At 44.8% G+C, this 17,718-nt stretch overlaps 1 protein-coding gene across 2 annotated transcripts in view; it reads left to right on the forward strand.

Moving 5' to 3' along the window:
- SYT17 (synaptotagmin 17) overlaps positions 1–17,718 on the forward strand; it is a 135,166-nt gene that overhangs the window by 45,829 nt on the left and 71,619 nt on the right. For both annotated transcript variants that reach the window (XM_060260878.1, XM_060260879.1), the window contains exons 5-7: positions 2,899–3,518; positions 11,540–11,660; positions 16,897–17,052. In XM_060260878.1, coding sequence (XP_060116861.1) covers positions 2,899–3,518; positions 11,540–11,660; positions 16,897–17,052 — 897 coding nt within the window. The remainder of the gene's footprint in view (positions 1–2,898; positions 3,519–11,539; positions 11,661–16,896; positions 17,053–17,718) is intronic.

Here is a 17,718-nt window from a genome sequence, read left to right on the forward strand (position 1 = left end):
TAACTTCCATTTCCATGTATCTGAAGAAGTGTGCCTGCACATGAAAGCTCATACCTTGAATAAAACTTTGCTGATCTTCGAGGTGCCACTGGACTCCAGCTTTGTTTTAAAGTGCCATATGGTTTGGGACCAGCATACCTGAAGGACTTTATGAATCTGCCCAACCATTCCTGTCACCCTCTGAGGCCCTGTTTCAAGTGCCTCTGCCTTCTGAGATTAGGAGGGTGGCAACCTAGGACAGTGCCTTCTTGGTCGTGGCACCAAAGCTCTGGAACTCTCTCCCCAGGGATATTCATCTGCCCCCTTTTGTTGCTGTCTTCTGCCAGGGGGTGAAGACTTTTGTTTTGTTTGGCATTCCAGTATTGACTGCCTGCTATCTAACAAATATGTTTATGTCTTGTATGTACTTTTAACTTTGTTTTTAGCTCTTTTTACAGTTGTTTTAATGAGGTATGTTTGGTTATTTTAATGGGTTTTTTAAATGTACTTTTGTTGAATTGTTAGGTGCCTTGGTGGCCCTTGTATGGGCAGAAGGCAGGATATAGGTTTCATAAACAAAGTAATTTTTTACTCCCCCACCCACCCCCAGGCTGGAGAAAGTTGGTGCCATGAAACAAACCCTGTTTTGCAACCCTAGTTCTCAAAGCAATATTCTCCAGAGCCAGGCTTTGTGTTCCGTGGAAGATACAAGTTCAGATCCCCAGATATGTAGTTTAGTTGCAGAAAGAAGACAGAGGGGTGGCAGAGCACTTATATGGGGCTGGAGTATTAGGTTTTAGAAATTATTTATCCTTCCCCCACCCCCACACCTTTTCCCTGCTACAAAACACCACTGCCCCCTTTCAGCCCTGGGAGTGAAACAGAGTCCAGGGTCGTCTTAACAGCGTTATGGGCCCTGGGCAAAGCAGCGTACTGTGCCCCGATGACTACGCACCAGGGTTGCCAAGTCCAATTCAAGAAATATCTGGGGACTTTGGGGGTAAAGCCAGGAGACTTTGGGGGTGGGGCCAGGAGACGTTAGGGGTGGGGCCAAGATCAAGGCTGTGACAAGCATAATTGAACTCCAAAGGGAGTTCTGGCCATCACATTTAAAGGGATGGCACACCTTTTCAATTCCTTCCTTCCATAGGAAATAATGGATAGGGGCACCTTCTTTTGGGGCTCACAGAATTGTACCCCCTGGTCCAATCTTTTTGAAACTTGGGGGGTATTTTGGGGAGAGGCACTAGATGCTATACTGAAAATTTGGTGCCTCTACCCCAAAAGACAGCCCCCCCAGAGCCCCAGATACCCGCGGATCAATTCTCCATGATTTTCTATGGGAATAAATCTCCACAGGGAATAATAGAGTTCCCAGCAGACATTTCCCTCCCCTCCCCCCGCTTTCTGACGACCCTGAAGCGGAGGGAGGGCCTCCAAACTGGGGGATCCCCTGCTCCCACCTGGGGATTGGCAACCCTACTATGCACAGGAATAAAAATGTAAATGGTTGATAAAATTAAATATATATTTATTTTATTGGCACTTCCACCAAAATTGGTGTTGAAACATTAAAAACGTGCTGTGCAGCAGCAGCTAATCAACATGATAAACGTTTGAACAATGCACGAGGCTTGAAAAACATCATAATGCTCAGTAAGCCATATGGGTTAGATGTCACAGAATGAAATTAGTATTATAACAAGCATTTGCGGCATTTCTTAGCAGAGAATTGCTTTATTATTGGCTTGAAGTCAGTGGTCTTCAGATTAGTATGGGGCCCCTGTGCTTGTGGGGCCCTCAGGCAAGTGCCCATCAGACCCGTTAAGACAACCCTGACAGACAGGTGTAATACTTCAAATAAAATAAATAAAATCAGGGGTGGAATTCTAGCAGGAGCTCCTTTGCATATTAGGCCACCCAACCCTGAATTAGCCAGTCCTCCCAAGAGCTTATAAGGCTCTTTTTTGTAAGCTCTCGGAGGATTGCCTACATCACAGACGTGCAGCCTAATATGCAAAGGAGCTCCTGCTAGAATTCCTCCAATGAATAACACACCTGTCTAACTCAGAAGCCTCTCAATCCTGTTTTAAAACCTGATTCCCAAAGGGGGGGGGCATGGGTTGTGCTGGACCCATAGAGCTGAAAAGGCAGTTCCTGTTTAAAAGTGTAAGCAAAACTTTAATCTTCTAGAACATAACCAGGGTTTTTTGTAGCAGGAACTCCTTTGCATATTAGGCCACACCCCCGATGTAGCCAGTCCTCCTGGAGCTTACAGTAGGCCCTGTACGAAGAGCCCTGAAAGCTCTTGGAAGATTGGCTACATCAGGGGTGTGTGGCCTTATATGCAAAGGAGCTCCTGCTACAAAAAAAGGCCCTGATTATAACCAAAGAACTGCGATATTATCATCCTATTTTTCTTCTGCTGCTCCCTTCTCAAGGGGGCAAGGAATCTCAGCTATAATTTTATAAATAAGTTTATGCCCTGCTTTTCTCTCCGCTGGGGAATTAAAGCAGCTCACAATGTCATCCTCCCAAGTTTTCATTTTATTTATGCAACAGCAGCCCTGAGCCACAGGCTAGCCTGGTCACACAGCCAGCTTCTACAGCACAGTGGAGATTCTAATCTGGGTCTTCACAAGAGAAGTCCAATCTTACTACCCATTAACTTTGTTGGGTGATTCCTAGTCCTACAAGAGATGGGGTGGGTGGGGAATCTGCTGTCCTTCCGCTCTGTCCAGTTGTGTAAGTCTCTGTCATTGCCCTCCTCAATTGTAATAATACAATCTCCCTTTGAGAGTTGCTGTATAAAATGTTAATATAGGATGAGAGCACTTATAAAACGCTATAGGAGCACACCGTGAGTTGTTCTGGTGTCTACAACTGTCCTGATATTTGTTGTTTGGTCCTCTTGCACAGATCTGGAGCTGAGGCGGCCGAGTTCCCCATTAATCGACATTAAACCGATTGAGTTTGGGATTTTAGGAGCCAAAAAGGAGATTGTTCAACCTTCCATCTTGAGGAAACCCTACACTTCAGATGATTATTTTAGGAAGTTTGAGCCCAGACTCTATTCCCTTGACTCCAACAGCGATGATGTGGATTGTCTGACGGATGAAGAGATCTTAGCCAAGTACCAGCTGGGCATGCTGCATTTTAGTACCCAGTATGACCTCTTGCACAATTACCTAATTGTCAGGGTCATTGAGGGGAAGGATCTGCCCCCTCCGATCTCCTACGATGGCTCCAGGCAGGACTTGGCTCATTCGAATCCTTATGTGAAGATCTGCCTCCTCCCGGACCAGAAAAACTCCAAGCAGACGGGAGTTAAACGCAAAACCCAAAATCCCGTGTTTGAGGAGAGGTATACCTTCGAAATCCCCTTTTTGGAAGCCCAGAGGAGGACTCTACTCTTGACCATAGTGGATTTTGACAAATTTTCACGCCACTGTGTCATTGGGAAAGTCTCAATGCCCTTGAGCGACGTGGACCTTGTTAAGGGCGGCCACTGGTGGAAGGCGCTGGTTCCCAGTTCTCAGGTAAAAGGGGGACTTTCTTTAAATCACAGGCGCTCCACTTTCCGACCAGCATCAACATCTGTGGCAATCTACAAAGCTTTATGAAAGAGGAAAGGAAAAAATTAAAATGGATGAGAATATTGGTGTTGCAGTGAGCCCCAAACCATTCCTCATCCTTTCCCAAAAGGAGTAGATTTACTTTTTTTTGTGGGGGGTGGATTTTGAAGCTGACATAAGTCTCCCCAGGGCTTTTTTTGAGCAGGAACACACAGAATCACCATTCCGGCTGGCTTGGCATCACAGGGTATGACCTAATGTGCAAATGAGTGCCTGCTGGACTTTTTCTACAAAACGCCCTGTGTGGAACAATAGTGGTGTTGGGGGTGTGTGGCCTAATATGCAAATGAGTTCCTGCTGGACTTTTTTTACAAAAAGCCCTGCATGAAACAATGTTGGTTTCAGGGGGTGTGGCCTAATATGTAAATGAGTCCCTGCTGGGCTTTTTCTACAAAAAAATCTGCCCCTCATCTCCAGAGTCACTGTCAGCTGTCTTTTGAGGGCTTCAGGAGCCAAGGGAATGTGCTCCCAACCCGTTAATAAGCCCTTGCTGGCCTTGGTTGCTCTGATGTTCTCTTCCTAACGGTGATTAATGTAAATGTCTCTCCCCACTGCTGGCGTGTCTCTTCCAGGGTGTTAAGGAGTTGCGCAGTGTTGTATCTGCTGCTAGTGCACGTGAAAGGCAGGTCCAGGTTTGAGACCAGGTGCTGATTTCTGTGGGCCTTTTCCCCAGGAGTGGCATTTTGGGCTAGGGCAGGAAGGAGGGAGGCCGAGAGAAGCAGAGCATCTGCTTGGCATGGTGAAGGCCCAGGTTCAGTCTCCAGTATCTCGAGTTTAAATTACCAGGACATAGGTTATGTCTGAAGGAGCCCAGTGGCGCAGAGTGATAAAGCTGCAGTATTGCAGGCCAAGCTCTGCTCACAACCTGAAGCTGACTTCAGGTAGCCAGCTCCAGGTTGACTCAGCCTTCCATCCTTTTGAGGTCGGTAAAATGAGTCCCCAGCTTGCTGGCGGGAAAGTGTAGATGACTGGGGAAGGCAATGTTGCGAAGGCAAAGGAGAGTTGCGCTGCTGTATTTTCCTAGCTTGTTTTTGGCCTCTTGCACCTGGCCCTTGTAGGTTCTTTGACAAAACAGGTCATGTTCAGAAGATTCTTGGCCACAGGAGCAGCTGTTCTGCTAGCTCAGAATGTCTGGATTTGTCCCAAGCTCTTTGAAGGACTAGACTTTCTTTGGTACACTTTGTACAGAGAAACTATGATTGCATTCAGATATTACTGCAAACCATGAAATGTAGTTGTGACAGACCATTTTGGAAGTTCTTGTGCTCTCCTGCTCCCTGGATGGGCCGTTACCTGGCTGGCAATGAACCATCAAACTGGAGAAATGAAATTTTATCCGCAGTTATCTGTGAAAAGAAATTCCAGTTTTTCTAAGTAAATGCTTAGTTTGTACTCTTGTTAATCCTGTGAGATTAATTTAAATGCCTCCAGTTTGGTGTAGTGGTTAAGTGTGTGGACTCCTGGGCAAACCGGGTTTGATTCCCCACTCCTCCACTTGCAGCTGCTGGAATGGCCTTGGGTCAGCCCTCACTCTCACAGAGCTGTCCTTAAAAGGGCAGCTTCCGTCAGAGCTCTCTCAGCCCCACCTACCTCACAGGGTGTCTGTTGTGGGGGAGAAAGGTAAAGGAGATTATAGGCCACCCCGAGACTCTGAGATTCAGAGTGAAGGGTGGGTTATAAACACAATATCATCTTCTATTTGTTGGCCATACTTTTCGGTCTTGGTTCTCCATGTTGGCTTTAGTGGTAGTTAATTCACCAGTCCACATCAGCAATGTGTAATTTAAAACATTCATAGTCTGGAGACAATGATTTTATGGTTTAAGCCTGTGTACTGTGGCTTTGGATTCCCGGTTCCTCCAAGATGTCCTTTGTGCTTGGTTGCCTTGGCCTTGTCTTGCAAAACCTCTCCATGACATCAGAGCAACTAAGCCAATGGCATTCTGGCTTATGTTAGACTGACATAACCGATTTCATAGAACTGACTGAGCACTTCATACCTTTCTCCGGTGATGCCGTGCAGGAAGAGAAACAGGAGTTCTGTAGCTGGACAGGTTATGGCAGGGATTGACAGAAGGCATGACCTGACCCATGACCTCTCCTCCAAAATTAAGTGGTGCCAAAAACAAGGGGGAGAGTGATCCTGGATGATTTTGCAGCTGTGATGAGAAACGGTGAAGACAGATGCAGAAAGGGCATCTCCAGACTTCTGTCTTTTCATGTCCCATCCCTGGTTAACTTTTCTTCAGCTTGGCTGCCCTCAAAACATGTATATTGTCATGTTTTTTAATTTTATTTTTTTACAAACTTTATTGTAGATCCAACTTCATTGTACAGCTCCAACATATACTAAAATACACAAAGATAAAGCAAGCAGTCATTCATGAAGCATTTAATATTTTTATTAATTTTGAACTAAACAAATAAATATGAATATACATCTTAAAAAAATCTTATGAAAACAAGCTAACCCAAGCACAATAAAGAATGGAAAATTAACGTATTTAAATTACATGATTAAGACATATTTAAATTCCACATTTGAGACATCAGATTTACCTTCTTCTGAGAATGAAGTGTTAAGGTTAATACATATCAATTCAAAGCTAAAAGCACAGATGAAATAGGGTGTTGTCCCTGCTTGAGCATTAATGAGACCTTTAACATCCCCCACCACCCTGTGAATAGCCTGAGAAGGTAATTAATGGTGGTCGGAAGGTGGTATGTGTTTGTGTAAGACAGTAATAGGACGGTCTCTGTTGTGATGGCAATGTGGTATAGTGGCTAGATTATGGGACTAAGATCTAGGAGAACAGGGTCTGAATCCCCACTTTGCTATGGGAATTCACCGTGTCATCACCGTGTCATCTCAGGTCGCACTACCCCTCCGCCTGGTTGTTAGGACACCCAACATCGCCCAACATTGCTGAACATATTGAAATTGAAATTAATACTAGCACCAAAACTGTTTTAAATTGTTTTAAACTATTTAATTGCTATTATCAGTTTAATTGCCAAAACTCCAGTGTTTATTGATTGTTTTAGTCTTGACTGTTGTGAGCCGCCCTGAGCCTGCTTCGGTGGGGAGGGTGGGATATAAATCCAATAAATAAATAAGTAAATAAATAGGACAAAACTGAGGCAGGAAGAACAATGTTGTAAGCTGTTTTGGATTCCTGCTGAGGAGAAAAGGTAGATATAAATATCTAAAACTGAAGTGCCAAACTCATTTATTTACGAGGGCCAGATGTGACATAAATGTCACTTTGTCAGGCCCATGTAAAGGTCACTTTGTCGTGTCACCTGAGATATAAACTTTATAAAGGGCAAACCAATTAACAATATTATTTTTTACTCAAAATACAAACAAAAGCAATTGATTCCTAGCAATGAAAGCGGTTGATTTACCAGGGAATGCACAACAGCCCCAAAAAATTGATTTAATCATATGCGAGACTAGGTTTCCCCCCAAGGGATACCATAAAAGGGGGAAGGTATCTTAATTTCCATACAAATTAGTTACTTTTTGTTTATATAGCACTTTTAGGAGATAAGTCATCTTCCTTGCAAATTCATAAGGTAGTATTTTAACACACATACACCCATGCCCAGCCTCAGCAGTTGAGTACAGCTACTATACGTCCCTCACTCTTTGTTTCCTCTCTTTTCCTATCCTACCTCTGAGCATTTTGAAGAGGCTTATCAGACTCACCCCTCCACTGCCCCATCTCCCCCACCAACCCTGTGAGGTGGGCCAGACTGAATACCAGCCCCAGCCGACTCAGCAGGGTCAGGACAACGGAGGGTCAGAACCTAGCTCTCCCAGGTCCCCCCGCCCCAAGTTTTCATCCCTCCTGCAGAAGCGGCAGGGCAGAGAGGAAGGCCTGATGGAGAGGCCATTTCAGAAACTGCCAGGGGGCGCTTTTTATCCTCCTGTGATCCCTTTTCCTTCACAGGCTTGAGAAGATATGGGGGGGGGGGAAGAGAAGGGAGGTCATTGTCTCCCACCTGCCCTGACACTCACACCGGCTCCCCGCTCCATGGCTGTTTGGACGTGCAGTTCTGTCAGAGGTGCCCCTTTTCCCCTTCATTCCTCCACTTGTTTCTGAGGCCAGGGTGTCTTTCCCCTCACAGCGGCACGCCCTAAACAGCCCAGTTGGTTCCCAGTCTGTGTGCCGTCCCTTCTCCTCTCTCTCTTCCCACTGGCCCTTTGTCAGAGAACTTCCACCTTGCACACCTGCTCTCACCAACCCCACTCATAGTCACCATTTGAAAAAAATATGAAGTTGGTTGGTGGGTAGCAGTGCTGGCTGGTAGACTCGGCCCTCCCACGAAGTGGCTTCACCAGTCTTTGGTGAGCTGTGGTCTTCTTTCTCGGCCTTCATTGCCATTTTACCCACACTCTTTTACCTCAGCCTCTTAGCCCCACCCTTTAGCTATTTCCTTTTCATTTCTTGGCAGCTTTGACCAGGCACACCTCACTGCATGCGCCCCCATGCCCCTCGCCCCTTCCTAAGCAGCCTCCTGTCTTTCTTCCCCTCCACCAGTTGCTTGTGGGCCAGATAAGAGCCCTGGATGGGCCATTCTGGCCTGTAGGCTCTATGTTTGACACCCTTGATCTAAACCAGGGGAGGCCAAACTGCAGGGGTGGCTCTTTCGCACATCTTCTGTGGCTTTCAAAGTCCTGCGGCTTGGAGAATGTGTTCAAAATTAAACTTGCTTTCTTTCCACCTCTCCCTCCCCATCACCTTCGTTCCTTCCATCCATCTATCATCTGACTTTCATGTCTTGTGGCTCTCAAACATCTACTCTTACGTTAAATAAGTTTGGCTGCCCCCATCTAAACCAATAAATAAATAATTCTCCTTCTGTTTCTATCCATGGGCAGAGTACTGATAGATAGTTTAGTTATGTAGAAGAGGTATATCCTGTTTCTGAGTAATTAGTCTTCAAAGCCAATTTGCGATAAAAGAATCCAGAATGCTTGTAGGCATTAGAACCATATGAAGAAAGGCACCTTTGGACAGAGTGTGGCTCTTGGCTTGGTTTTTTTTTTTTGGTGGGCTGAGTAATGATAGAAGTTGCTGAGGGAGAGGAGCAGCTGGTTAAGGCATCTTTATAGGGCACAGTGAATTCCGGGAGTGGAGGTGGGGAAGAGCCTCTAGGAGGCAGGCTACCAAGCATTGTTAGTACCTATTGCCTCCAGTTAGCAGGAGCTCTCACTGAGGTGGGCAGGGCTTTTTTTTGTAGCAGGAACTCCTTTGCATATTAGGCCACACACCCCTGATGGAGCCGATCCTCCTGGAGCTTACGGTAGACCCTGTATTAAAAGCCCTGTAAGCTCCAGGAGGATTGGCTACATTATCATTATTATTATTTTTTATTATTTGTTTATTTATATTGCACCCATTCCCCCATTGGGGGCTCACAGCGGAGTACAGCAAATAGAAATAAAATCACAATAAAATCGTAATAAAACCAATTACAATCGGGGTGTGTGGCCTAATATGCAGAAGAAGATGATGATGATATTGGATTTATATCCCGCCCTCCACTCCGAAGAGTCTCCTTTCCCTTCCTCCCCCAAAACAGACACCCTGTGAGGTGGGTGGGGCTGGAGAGGGCTCTCACAGCAGCTGCCATTTTAATGACAACCTCTGCCAGAGCTACGGATGACCCAAGGCCATGCAAAGAAGTTGCTGCTACAAAAAAAAAGCACCCTGGAGGCAGGACATGGCTCCTGGATTGTTTCTTGGTGGTGAAGTGAGAGACTGTCCCCAACAGGCCTGTAGCCTTCTGTCTACTTGGAACAGAACTGCAGTTGTCTTTTTTTATTCCCCTGCACTGCCACCCTGCCCTGAGCATAGTAACAAAATTCACTTCCATTAAAATGGGCTTATGTTTTGCATGCCAAAGGTGTGAAAGAAACTAACCCATTGGGAGCCAGCAATGAAGCAAAGGGCCCTGACCCGGATAGCCCAGGCTAACCCAGTCTCATCAGATCTTGGAAGCTAAGCGTTGTCGGACCTGGCTAGCATTTGGATGAGAGACTTGCAAGGAATACCAGGGTGGGGACACCTAGGCAGACAACAGCGAAGGACCTCTGAACACTTCTTGCCTTAAAAGCCATACGGGGTCACCATAAGTGGACTGTGATGTCATGGTACTTTCTACCACCAGTGAGCTGATATTTATTTATTTATTTGGCTTATATTCTGCCCTTTCCCATAACGGGCTCAGGGTAGATCGCACTATGAACGGAACAACAATAAAAAAACCTACCATTTAAATTTAAAAGCAATACAATAAAATTAGCAAATCAAAACAGTAGAACAATAAAACAAGTAAGGTGCATCGTCAGGTGGGAAGGACACATTTCACAGGATACAGGAGTTTTTGGCCCGAGACAAAATGATGGTGATAATAAATAGGATAGCACCATAGTCTGTAAAGCATGATGTCCCAACAAGGGAGGCCAACTGATGGAATAGTTCCTGGAAAAAGGACGCCCGCTGCCTCAACCAAAGGCGCATTATGTAGATAATGGCAAACTTATCAAAATGGAAAAGCATATATCAGTAACTCCCTATCGATAAGGCAAGGTTTGAGTTTGCAGTGGAAATGTGGAGACAGTGATCAGGACCATGGCCAGCTCCCTGTGAGGTATGTGTTGGCAAAACTTTGAAGCGATAGGCTGGCATTGGAAGATGACGCTTTTATGTTAATAATTCCCCTACAAAGTATTAATCTAACACAGTGTATGTAGAGCAAGGCTAAAGCCTTTCCCCTTGGTGTGCTAATTTAAAAAAAATTGCAGGGAATTTTTGCATTTGGAAACGATTCCCTACATCTGAATTCTGAAGTCCATTCTACCATCTTACCACCTTGTTCTACTGCACGTGTAGACCAGACATTGGACTTTTTCTGCAGCCTGGAGCCAAAGATGGGGTGAACATAAGAACATAAGAGAAACTATGTTGGATCAGGCCAATGGCCCATCCAGTCCAACACTCTGTGTCACACAGTGGCCAGTGTGTGTGTGTGTGTGTGTATGTATATGTGTGTGTATATATATATATATATATATATATATATATATATATATATATATATATATATATATATACACACACACGTATACATACATATACGCACACACACACACACACACACACACACACACACACATATATATATATATACTGTGGCTAATAGCCAATGATGGACCTCTGCTCCATATTTTTATCCAATCCCCTCTTAAAGCTGGCTATGCTTGTAGCCACCACCACCTCCTGTGGCAGTGTATTCCACATGTTAATCACCCTTTGGGTGAAGAAGTACTTCCTTTTATCCGTTTTAACCTGACTGCTCAGCAATTTCATTGAATTCCCACAAGTTCTTGTATTATGAAAAGAGGAAAAAAAGTACTTCTTCCTCTACTTTCTCCATCCCATGCATAATCTTGTAAACCTCTATCATGTCACCCTGCAGTGGACGTTTCTCCAAGCTAAAGAGCCACAAATGTTTTAACCTTTCTTCATAGGGAAAGTGTTTCAAACCTTTAATCATTCTAGTTGCCCTTTTCTGCACTTTTTCCAATGCTATAATATCCATTTTGAGGTGCGGTGGGGAAGGCAAACTAGGTGATTGCCCAGGGCGCTGGCTTTCTGGGGTCTCTGAGTTGGGTGGGGCCTCCATGTGACTCAGTGGCATTATCAGTGCCAGAAATTAGCCTTGGCTAGGGTGCCAGACAGTCTAGGTACCCTGATGCTGGTACAACTCCATCTGGCAATATTTTTAATTTACACACTACAACAAAACACATTTTAAAAAAAAAAGAGAGAGGGAGGTTCTTGATCATTGTTTACAATGCTTCCCCTTTGTTCAAAATGTCCTTTTTGTCATCGTGTTTAATTCCCTTGCAGAACGAAGTTGAGTTGGGAGAACTCCTGCTGTCCTTGAACTACCTTCCCAGCGCAGGAAGACTAAACGTAGATATTATTAGGGCCAAGCAGCTGCTTCAGACGGACATGAGCCAAGGCTCAGGTAATGCTTCACACTTTTTCGCAGCGATTAGCATGCCAAGTTGTCGATGTGCTTGATCGCATGGGAAGCGTCAGACACTTGAAAGGTTTGGATGCTTTCCGAAAGGACTGACAGGCAGATGTTCAAATCACGAAGTCGCTTTGGATAGGCAACGTAAAGCACACTCTGACAAATGCCATCACGCTGGGCTGTTTGTGTGGTGTGGCAACTTCTGTCCTCCACCCCAAAAGGTAGACAACACCCTTGGGGAGGTTCAGGTCACAGCTGGAAGCCAACTGACCCTCGAAGATGGGAGTCTTTTTCTATAGACCTGTAATTGTTTAAAATTAGAATTTGGAGTGTGGTAGTTCTAAGACAGAAAGTTGGAAATGCAAACTTGTACTGGGTGCCTTCATGCCTCTTCGGTTCCACAAAACATTTTGGGGGATCGTACCTGACCCAGTTTTTTCTCCCTCCATTGCAAGCAAGTTCCTGAGTTTCTGCCTGCTGTGGTCGGTCTCTGTTTGCATGAAGTTTTTTTTAAAAAAAATTTACGTGAAGGACCAAGCTGGAAGGGGTACTGCTCATTTTACTGTATTATTCTTCTGTAAGTGTGAATCTGTGAACCTCCGGCCTTTCACTCTGCTGAAATGGCTGCAAACAGACTGTGCTACGTCAAGCTGGAAGGGAGGTAATTACACTTTTCAGTGCTCCCCTATAGTAATCATTCCTTCTAAGTGGGAAATGCATCACACCTTTCTCACAGAGTTGCTTTTTCCCCCCTTTTCCTTTTTTCACTTGAGGGGAGAAATAAAAATGTGACTCTTACCATCTAAAGTCTGAAATGGCAGGGCTTTTTTTGAGCAGGAACGCAGTTCCGGCTGGCTTGGCGTCAGGAGGTGTGGCCTGATGCGCAAATGAGTTCCTGCTGGGCTTTATCTACAACCCCCCCCCCTGTGTGGCATCAGGGGTGAAGTAATGGTGACATCAGGGGGTGTGGCCTAATGTGCAAATAAATTCCTGCTGGGCTTTGGTATCTCTGAAATGGTATCTCTCATTTCTTCCTCTTCCATGTCTAAGCTGGAGGGCTGGCTGTTGACTCTGGATTGCTTACCTTGATTAAAAAACTGTATACACGTACCAGCTGTCAAGTTAAGTACAATCTTCAGGGAAATCTAACTTCAGAAATTCCAATTTGTAAGGGTGTGAAACAGGGCTGTATCCTTGCCCCAGCACTTTTTAATCTTTTTTTAAACGATCTAGCCCCTGTTTTATATGCAATCGATGGGCATGCCCCTAAAATTGCTCACCGTCACATTCCCATCCTTTTATATGCGGATGATGCCATTTTACTGTCATGTTCCCAAATTGGATTGAGGCATCTATTATACCAAGTTATGACCTATCTCAATAATAACGAGTTAACCCTGAATTATGGGAAAACAAAGATTTTAGTTTTCTCTAAATCCTGGAAGCAACAACTATGGTCAGTCCAGGGTAACCCTATTGAACAGGTCAAAACTACCAAATATCTGGGGATTAATTTTTCCTACAATGGGAGCTGGGCAGCCCATCGTAAGTATGCTCTAACAGTGGCAAGAACTAGTGCCTTGGCTATTGCCTGTTTTTTCTATCTCAAAGGGAACCAATATGTCCCCATCGCCCTAAGAGCTTTCAGTGCGAAATCTAGCCCCCAACTCTTATATGCTGCTCCCATATGGATCAGTGCCTTCGATTGCACCACTGAAGGCCTGCAATCCTTCTTTTTGAGGAAAATACTGGGATTACCCAATTGTGTTCCTTATGCTGCAATTTGCATGGAAATTGGACTGTTGCTGCTGGAAACTCGCGCCTGGCTTTTGACCTTTAAGTTTTGGCTGCGTCTTTTATTTAACTCTTATCAGAACTCTTTCACCTTTTTGATGCTGATGGACCATCGTGCATCCAAATGGTTGACCCTGATCCAAAAGAAAATCACATCCATAGGAATTTCCTTGGATGCATTTTACCTATCCTCTGCTCCTGCGGTATTTCAATCCATCAAACGCAGATTACTAGACATCCAGTTGCAACGTCTAACTGAGGCAGCTCGGAAAACTTGCTCCCCGGGCTATCTGGGTCTATCCCAGACTCCTGGGCTTTTAGCTCCCTATTTCCTCTTTTTAACTGATCCTCACCAAAGAAGAGCACTCATGCTGGCTAGATTTAATGCACTACCATCGGCCATCCTCTCCGGAAGATACCACAGAATCCCCTGCAATCTTAGACGATGCCCTTGTAGCCAAGGAGTCATCGAAACGGTCCCTCATGTTCTTCTGGACTGCCCTTTCTATAGCAGCCCACGAGCAAAATACCTAGATGCTCTGCTCTCTGACCATCAAGGCCTTTCTGATAATGCCAAGGTCCGCTTTTTACTCCACGGGAAACACAACTTTGTCACTACTCACGTTGCTTGTTTTTTACAGGTTGCGATCCAAATCAGAGAGGCTTTTACTCATGCATAGCCCACAGCTATTTTATGCCATTTAACTTTTGCTGGTTTTTTATTATATTATATTTTTATTATATTTTATGTCATTTAACTTTTGCTGGTTTTATATTATATAATTTTTATTATATTCTATAGTGTCACTGCTGGTTTTAAAGTATACTGTATCCTTATATTAATGCCAATAAAGGTCTATGATGATGACTCTGGAAGAATGGGGGGCTGTTCAGAAGAGAGGGGTTGTGTGAACGGGCCCTCCGTCTTTCTCCTTCCGCCAGGGCATTATTTTGTTGTTGTTCCTGTCACTTGCTGTTCCTATTGACGAATATTTGCTGTCTCGACGAGGCCCCTCTTTATAAGGCCAGCATTGAATTCTTCTTGGCTGAAAGCAAAACAGGGTACATTTTGACCTCTGCTGCTGAGAAGCCGAAATGACTCATGCAGGGATTCTAAGAATGCTTGGAAGCAGGCTGTTCTCGACATCCGCCTGCCTTGCTGAAGTATGAGGCCTTAAGGTATCTTGGATTTTCCATCTATGTGCCCAGCAGGCTAGGCAAGGATTGACAGATAAGCCTCTCTTGCGTACAGAGGATTCCAATATTCAATTTCCACACACACACACACACACCCCAAACTGACAAAGGTTTCGTGAGGTAAAAAACAGCCAAATGAAGTTGGGTGAGACGGATGGCAGAAGAAAATGGTTTTGTTTGGTGTGATTTCACAATTATTCCAGCTAGATTCGAGTCCAGTATCGTCTGAGATACCAGTAAGATATTTGGAGTATGAGTTATCAGGAGTTAAGGCTCTCAGAAGCTCATACCACCTCCCCACCCCCCAAAAAAATCTTGTTGATTTCTGAGGTGCTAACTGGACTCTGACTAGCTCCTCTATTGCAGACCAACATGGCTACATTCTGGGACTGTTATTGCAAAAATCTTTTTACATTTTAAAAGAAACTGATGCAATGGAAACACACCTTTGGAAACAATCCCGCCAGAGTTATGCCAGTTTAGTGTAGTAGTTACGAGTAGCAGGCTCTCATCTGGAGAACCGGGTTTGATTCCCCCATTTCTCCTCCACATGCAGCCAGCTGAGTGAGCTTGGGTCAGTCGCAGTTCTCTCAGAGCTGATCCTTTCAAAAGCAGTTCTTGAAGAGCTCTCTCAGCCTCACCTGTCTCACAGGGTATCTATTGAAGAGGAGGAAAAGGAGATTATAAGCCGCTCTGAGACTCCCAAGGAAAGGGCGGGGTATAAATCCAAACTCTTCATATTATTATTGGAGCCGATGTGACTGTTTAGTGATCTTGGGTCAGTCACAGTTCTTGAAAAAGCTGTTCTCTCAGGAGCAGTTCTTGAAAGAGCTCTCTCAGACCCACCTACCTCACAGCGTGTCTGTTGTGGGGAGAGGAAGGGAAGGAGATTGTAAGCCACTCCCAAGATTCCTTCAGGTAGTGAAGGGCAGAGTATAAAGCCAATTCTTCTCCTCCTCTTCTTCCACCTTCACCTCAGTGAAAATCCCTCCTCATTGAAATTGAAGCTCAAATGGGAGGTTTTTTGTTTTTTTAGTTTGGATCAGATTGTACCTGCCCATAGTATATAATGGGTGGCCAAACTTGCTTAACTTAAGAGCCACATAGAATAAATGTCAGATGTTTGAGAGCCGCAAGACATGAACATCAGATGGTTGAGAGCCACGATACAGGAAGGAAAGGTGAAAAAAAAGCAAATAGATGGGGGGAAGTAGAGGTGAAAAGAAAGCAACTTTAAACGCATTCTTCATGCTGCTGACTGGAAGGAAGGAAGGAAGGAAGGAAGGAAGGAAGGAAGGAAGGAAGGAAGGAAGGAAGGAAATAGGTAGGGAGGGAGAGGTGGAAATAAAGCAACTTAAACTTTAAATAGATTCTCCAAGCCACCAGGTGGCTTAATTTGGAGAAGTGATTTAAAAAGACACATGCTTTCTTCAAGCCAACCAGTGGGATGGTGGGGTTTTTGAGAGCCACACAATATGTATGAAAGAGCCACATGTGGCTTCTGAGCCACAGTTTGGCCACCTTTATACTATTTGGACAGTGTGCATCACTGAAGATCACATTCTCCTTTATTTGCAATAGGGAAGTCTTTTTTTAAAGTATTTCTATCCGACTTTCCTTTCTGTCAGGGACTAAAAGCAGCTTACAAAAAAAAAAAAGATCCACAAAGACAAAAATATTCCCTTCTGGGTTAGTACTGAATCAAGACTGATTCCTCACTAACAGTTGCCTCACCCCCAGGCTTCCGCTTTCTGTGGCTCAAGCCATCGATTCCCCACCAGTTGCTGAGCAGGTGTATTTTGACCCGTGGCTCCTTCCAGTTTCCCCCCCAGGCTTCATGATCTTGTTTTCTGGAGATCAGGAAGCCTCAGGAGAAATTGGAGGGAGCCATGGATCAAAATGCACCTGTACAGCAGCTGGTGGGGAGTCTTTTGCATGAACCGTGGAAAGCAGAAGCTGAGAGACAGAGCAACTGCAAGTGAGGAATCAGTACTAGTTGCTAAGCTTGCTTAGGCTGTGACAATACGCCAAGAGCCAGGGGTCCTTTGACTTGTGCCCTTCGGCTCTTACAAAAGCCTCATGCCTCTGGCCTCATCAAATGCAGGAAAGGAAACAGAAGCTCAGCTCAGATCTTACTCAGTTGCCAGAAATTTCTCCCGGACTCTCCTCCTCTGCTACATAACTGACTGTTCAAATCACAGTAGTAAATTTGGAATTGTGCATCTTTTCCATCCAGATCCCTTTGTGAAAATCCAGCTTGTCCATGGGTTGAAGCTGGCCAAAACAAAAAAGACCTCTTTCATCAAAGGGACCATCGACCCCTTCTACAACGAGTCTTTCAGCTTCAAGGTTCCACAAGAAGAACTTGAAAATGCCAGCTTGGTTTTCACAGGTATGTTCCCGAGACTGCTTTAATCATATATCTGTATAACTAATAGCCAAATGGCCCCTCTGTGCAGATACTTATTCCCTCATATTGGGACCATACAGTGGCTAAACAGATTTCTCTGCACACCTGGAATACTTCCTGTCAGGCGTCCCTCCTGTTCACTCAATAAACAGTCCATTTGTTTCAGAAGGATTCCATTATTCAAGGTGTCATGATCCTGGGCCTAGTGAGGCCTGCAGCCCCCAGAGAAGCTTGCCTCGGAGTTATACCAAAAAGCCTACATTTCCCAGGATCCCTTCTCTCCCTCTGATTGGGTGGCAAGGTTTTTGGAGGGAACCTGGCCTAGAGAGGGTGGGGCCTGGGAAGAGAACATAAAAGGGCCAAGCCCAGGCAGGGTGTGTTCTTTTCCTGGAAGGCTGAGCTGGAGGCAGGCTGTGCCTAGAGAGCTTGTAGCAGGGGAAAGATCCCTCATCCAAGGCAAGGGATAAGTATTTGTTAGTAAAGTAGGGACTGTATAGTTAAATGTGTCAGGGCTTTTGTTTCTTTGCACCAATCTTTACTGTTCTCATATTCCCTTTTGCACTAAATCTTTGTCACCCACTTATTATTTGAGCGCTGTAAATAAACTGTTGTTGTTATACTCCTTGGGTCCTCACGTCTCCTTGGTCA

Source organism: Heteronotia binoei, chromosome 20 (assembly GCF_032191835.1).
Source record: "Heteronotia binoei isolate CCM8104 ecotype False Entrance Well chromosome 20, APGP_CSIRO_Hbin_v1, whole genome shotgun sequence".
Classification (NCBI taxonomy): Eukaryota; Metazoa; Chordata; class Lepidosauria; order Squamata; family Gekkonidae; genus Heteronotia; species Heteronotia binoei.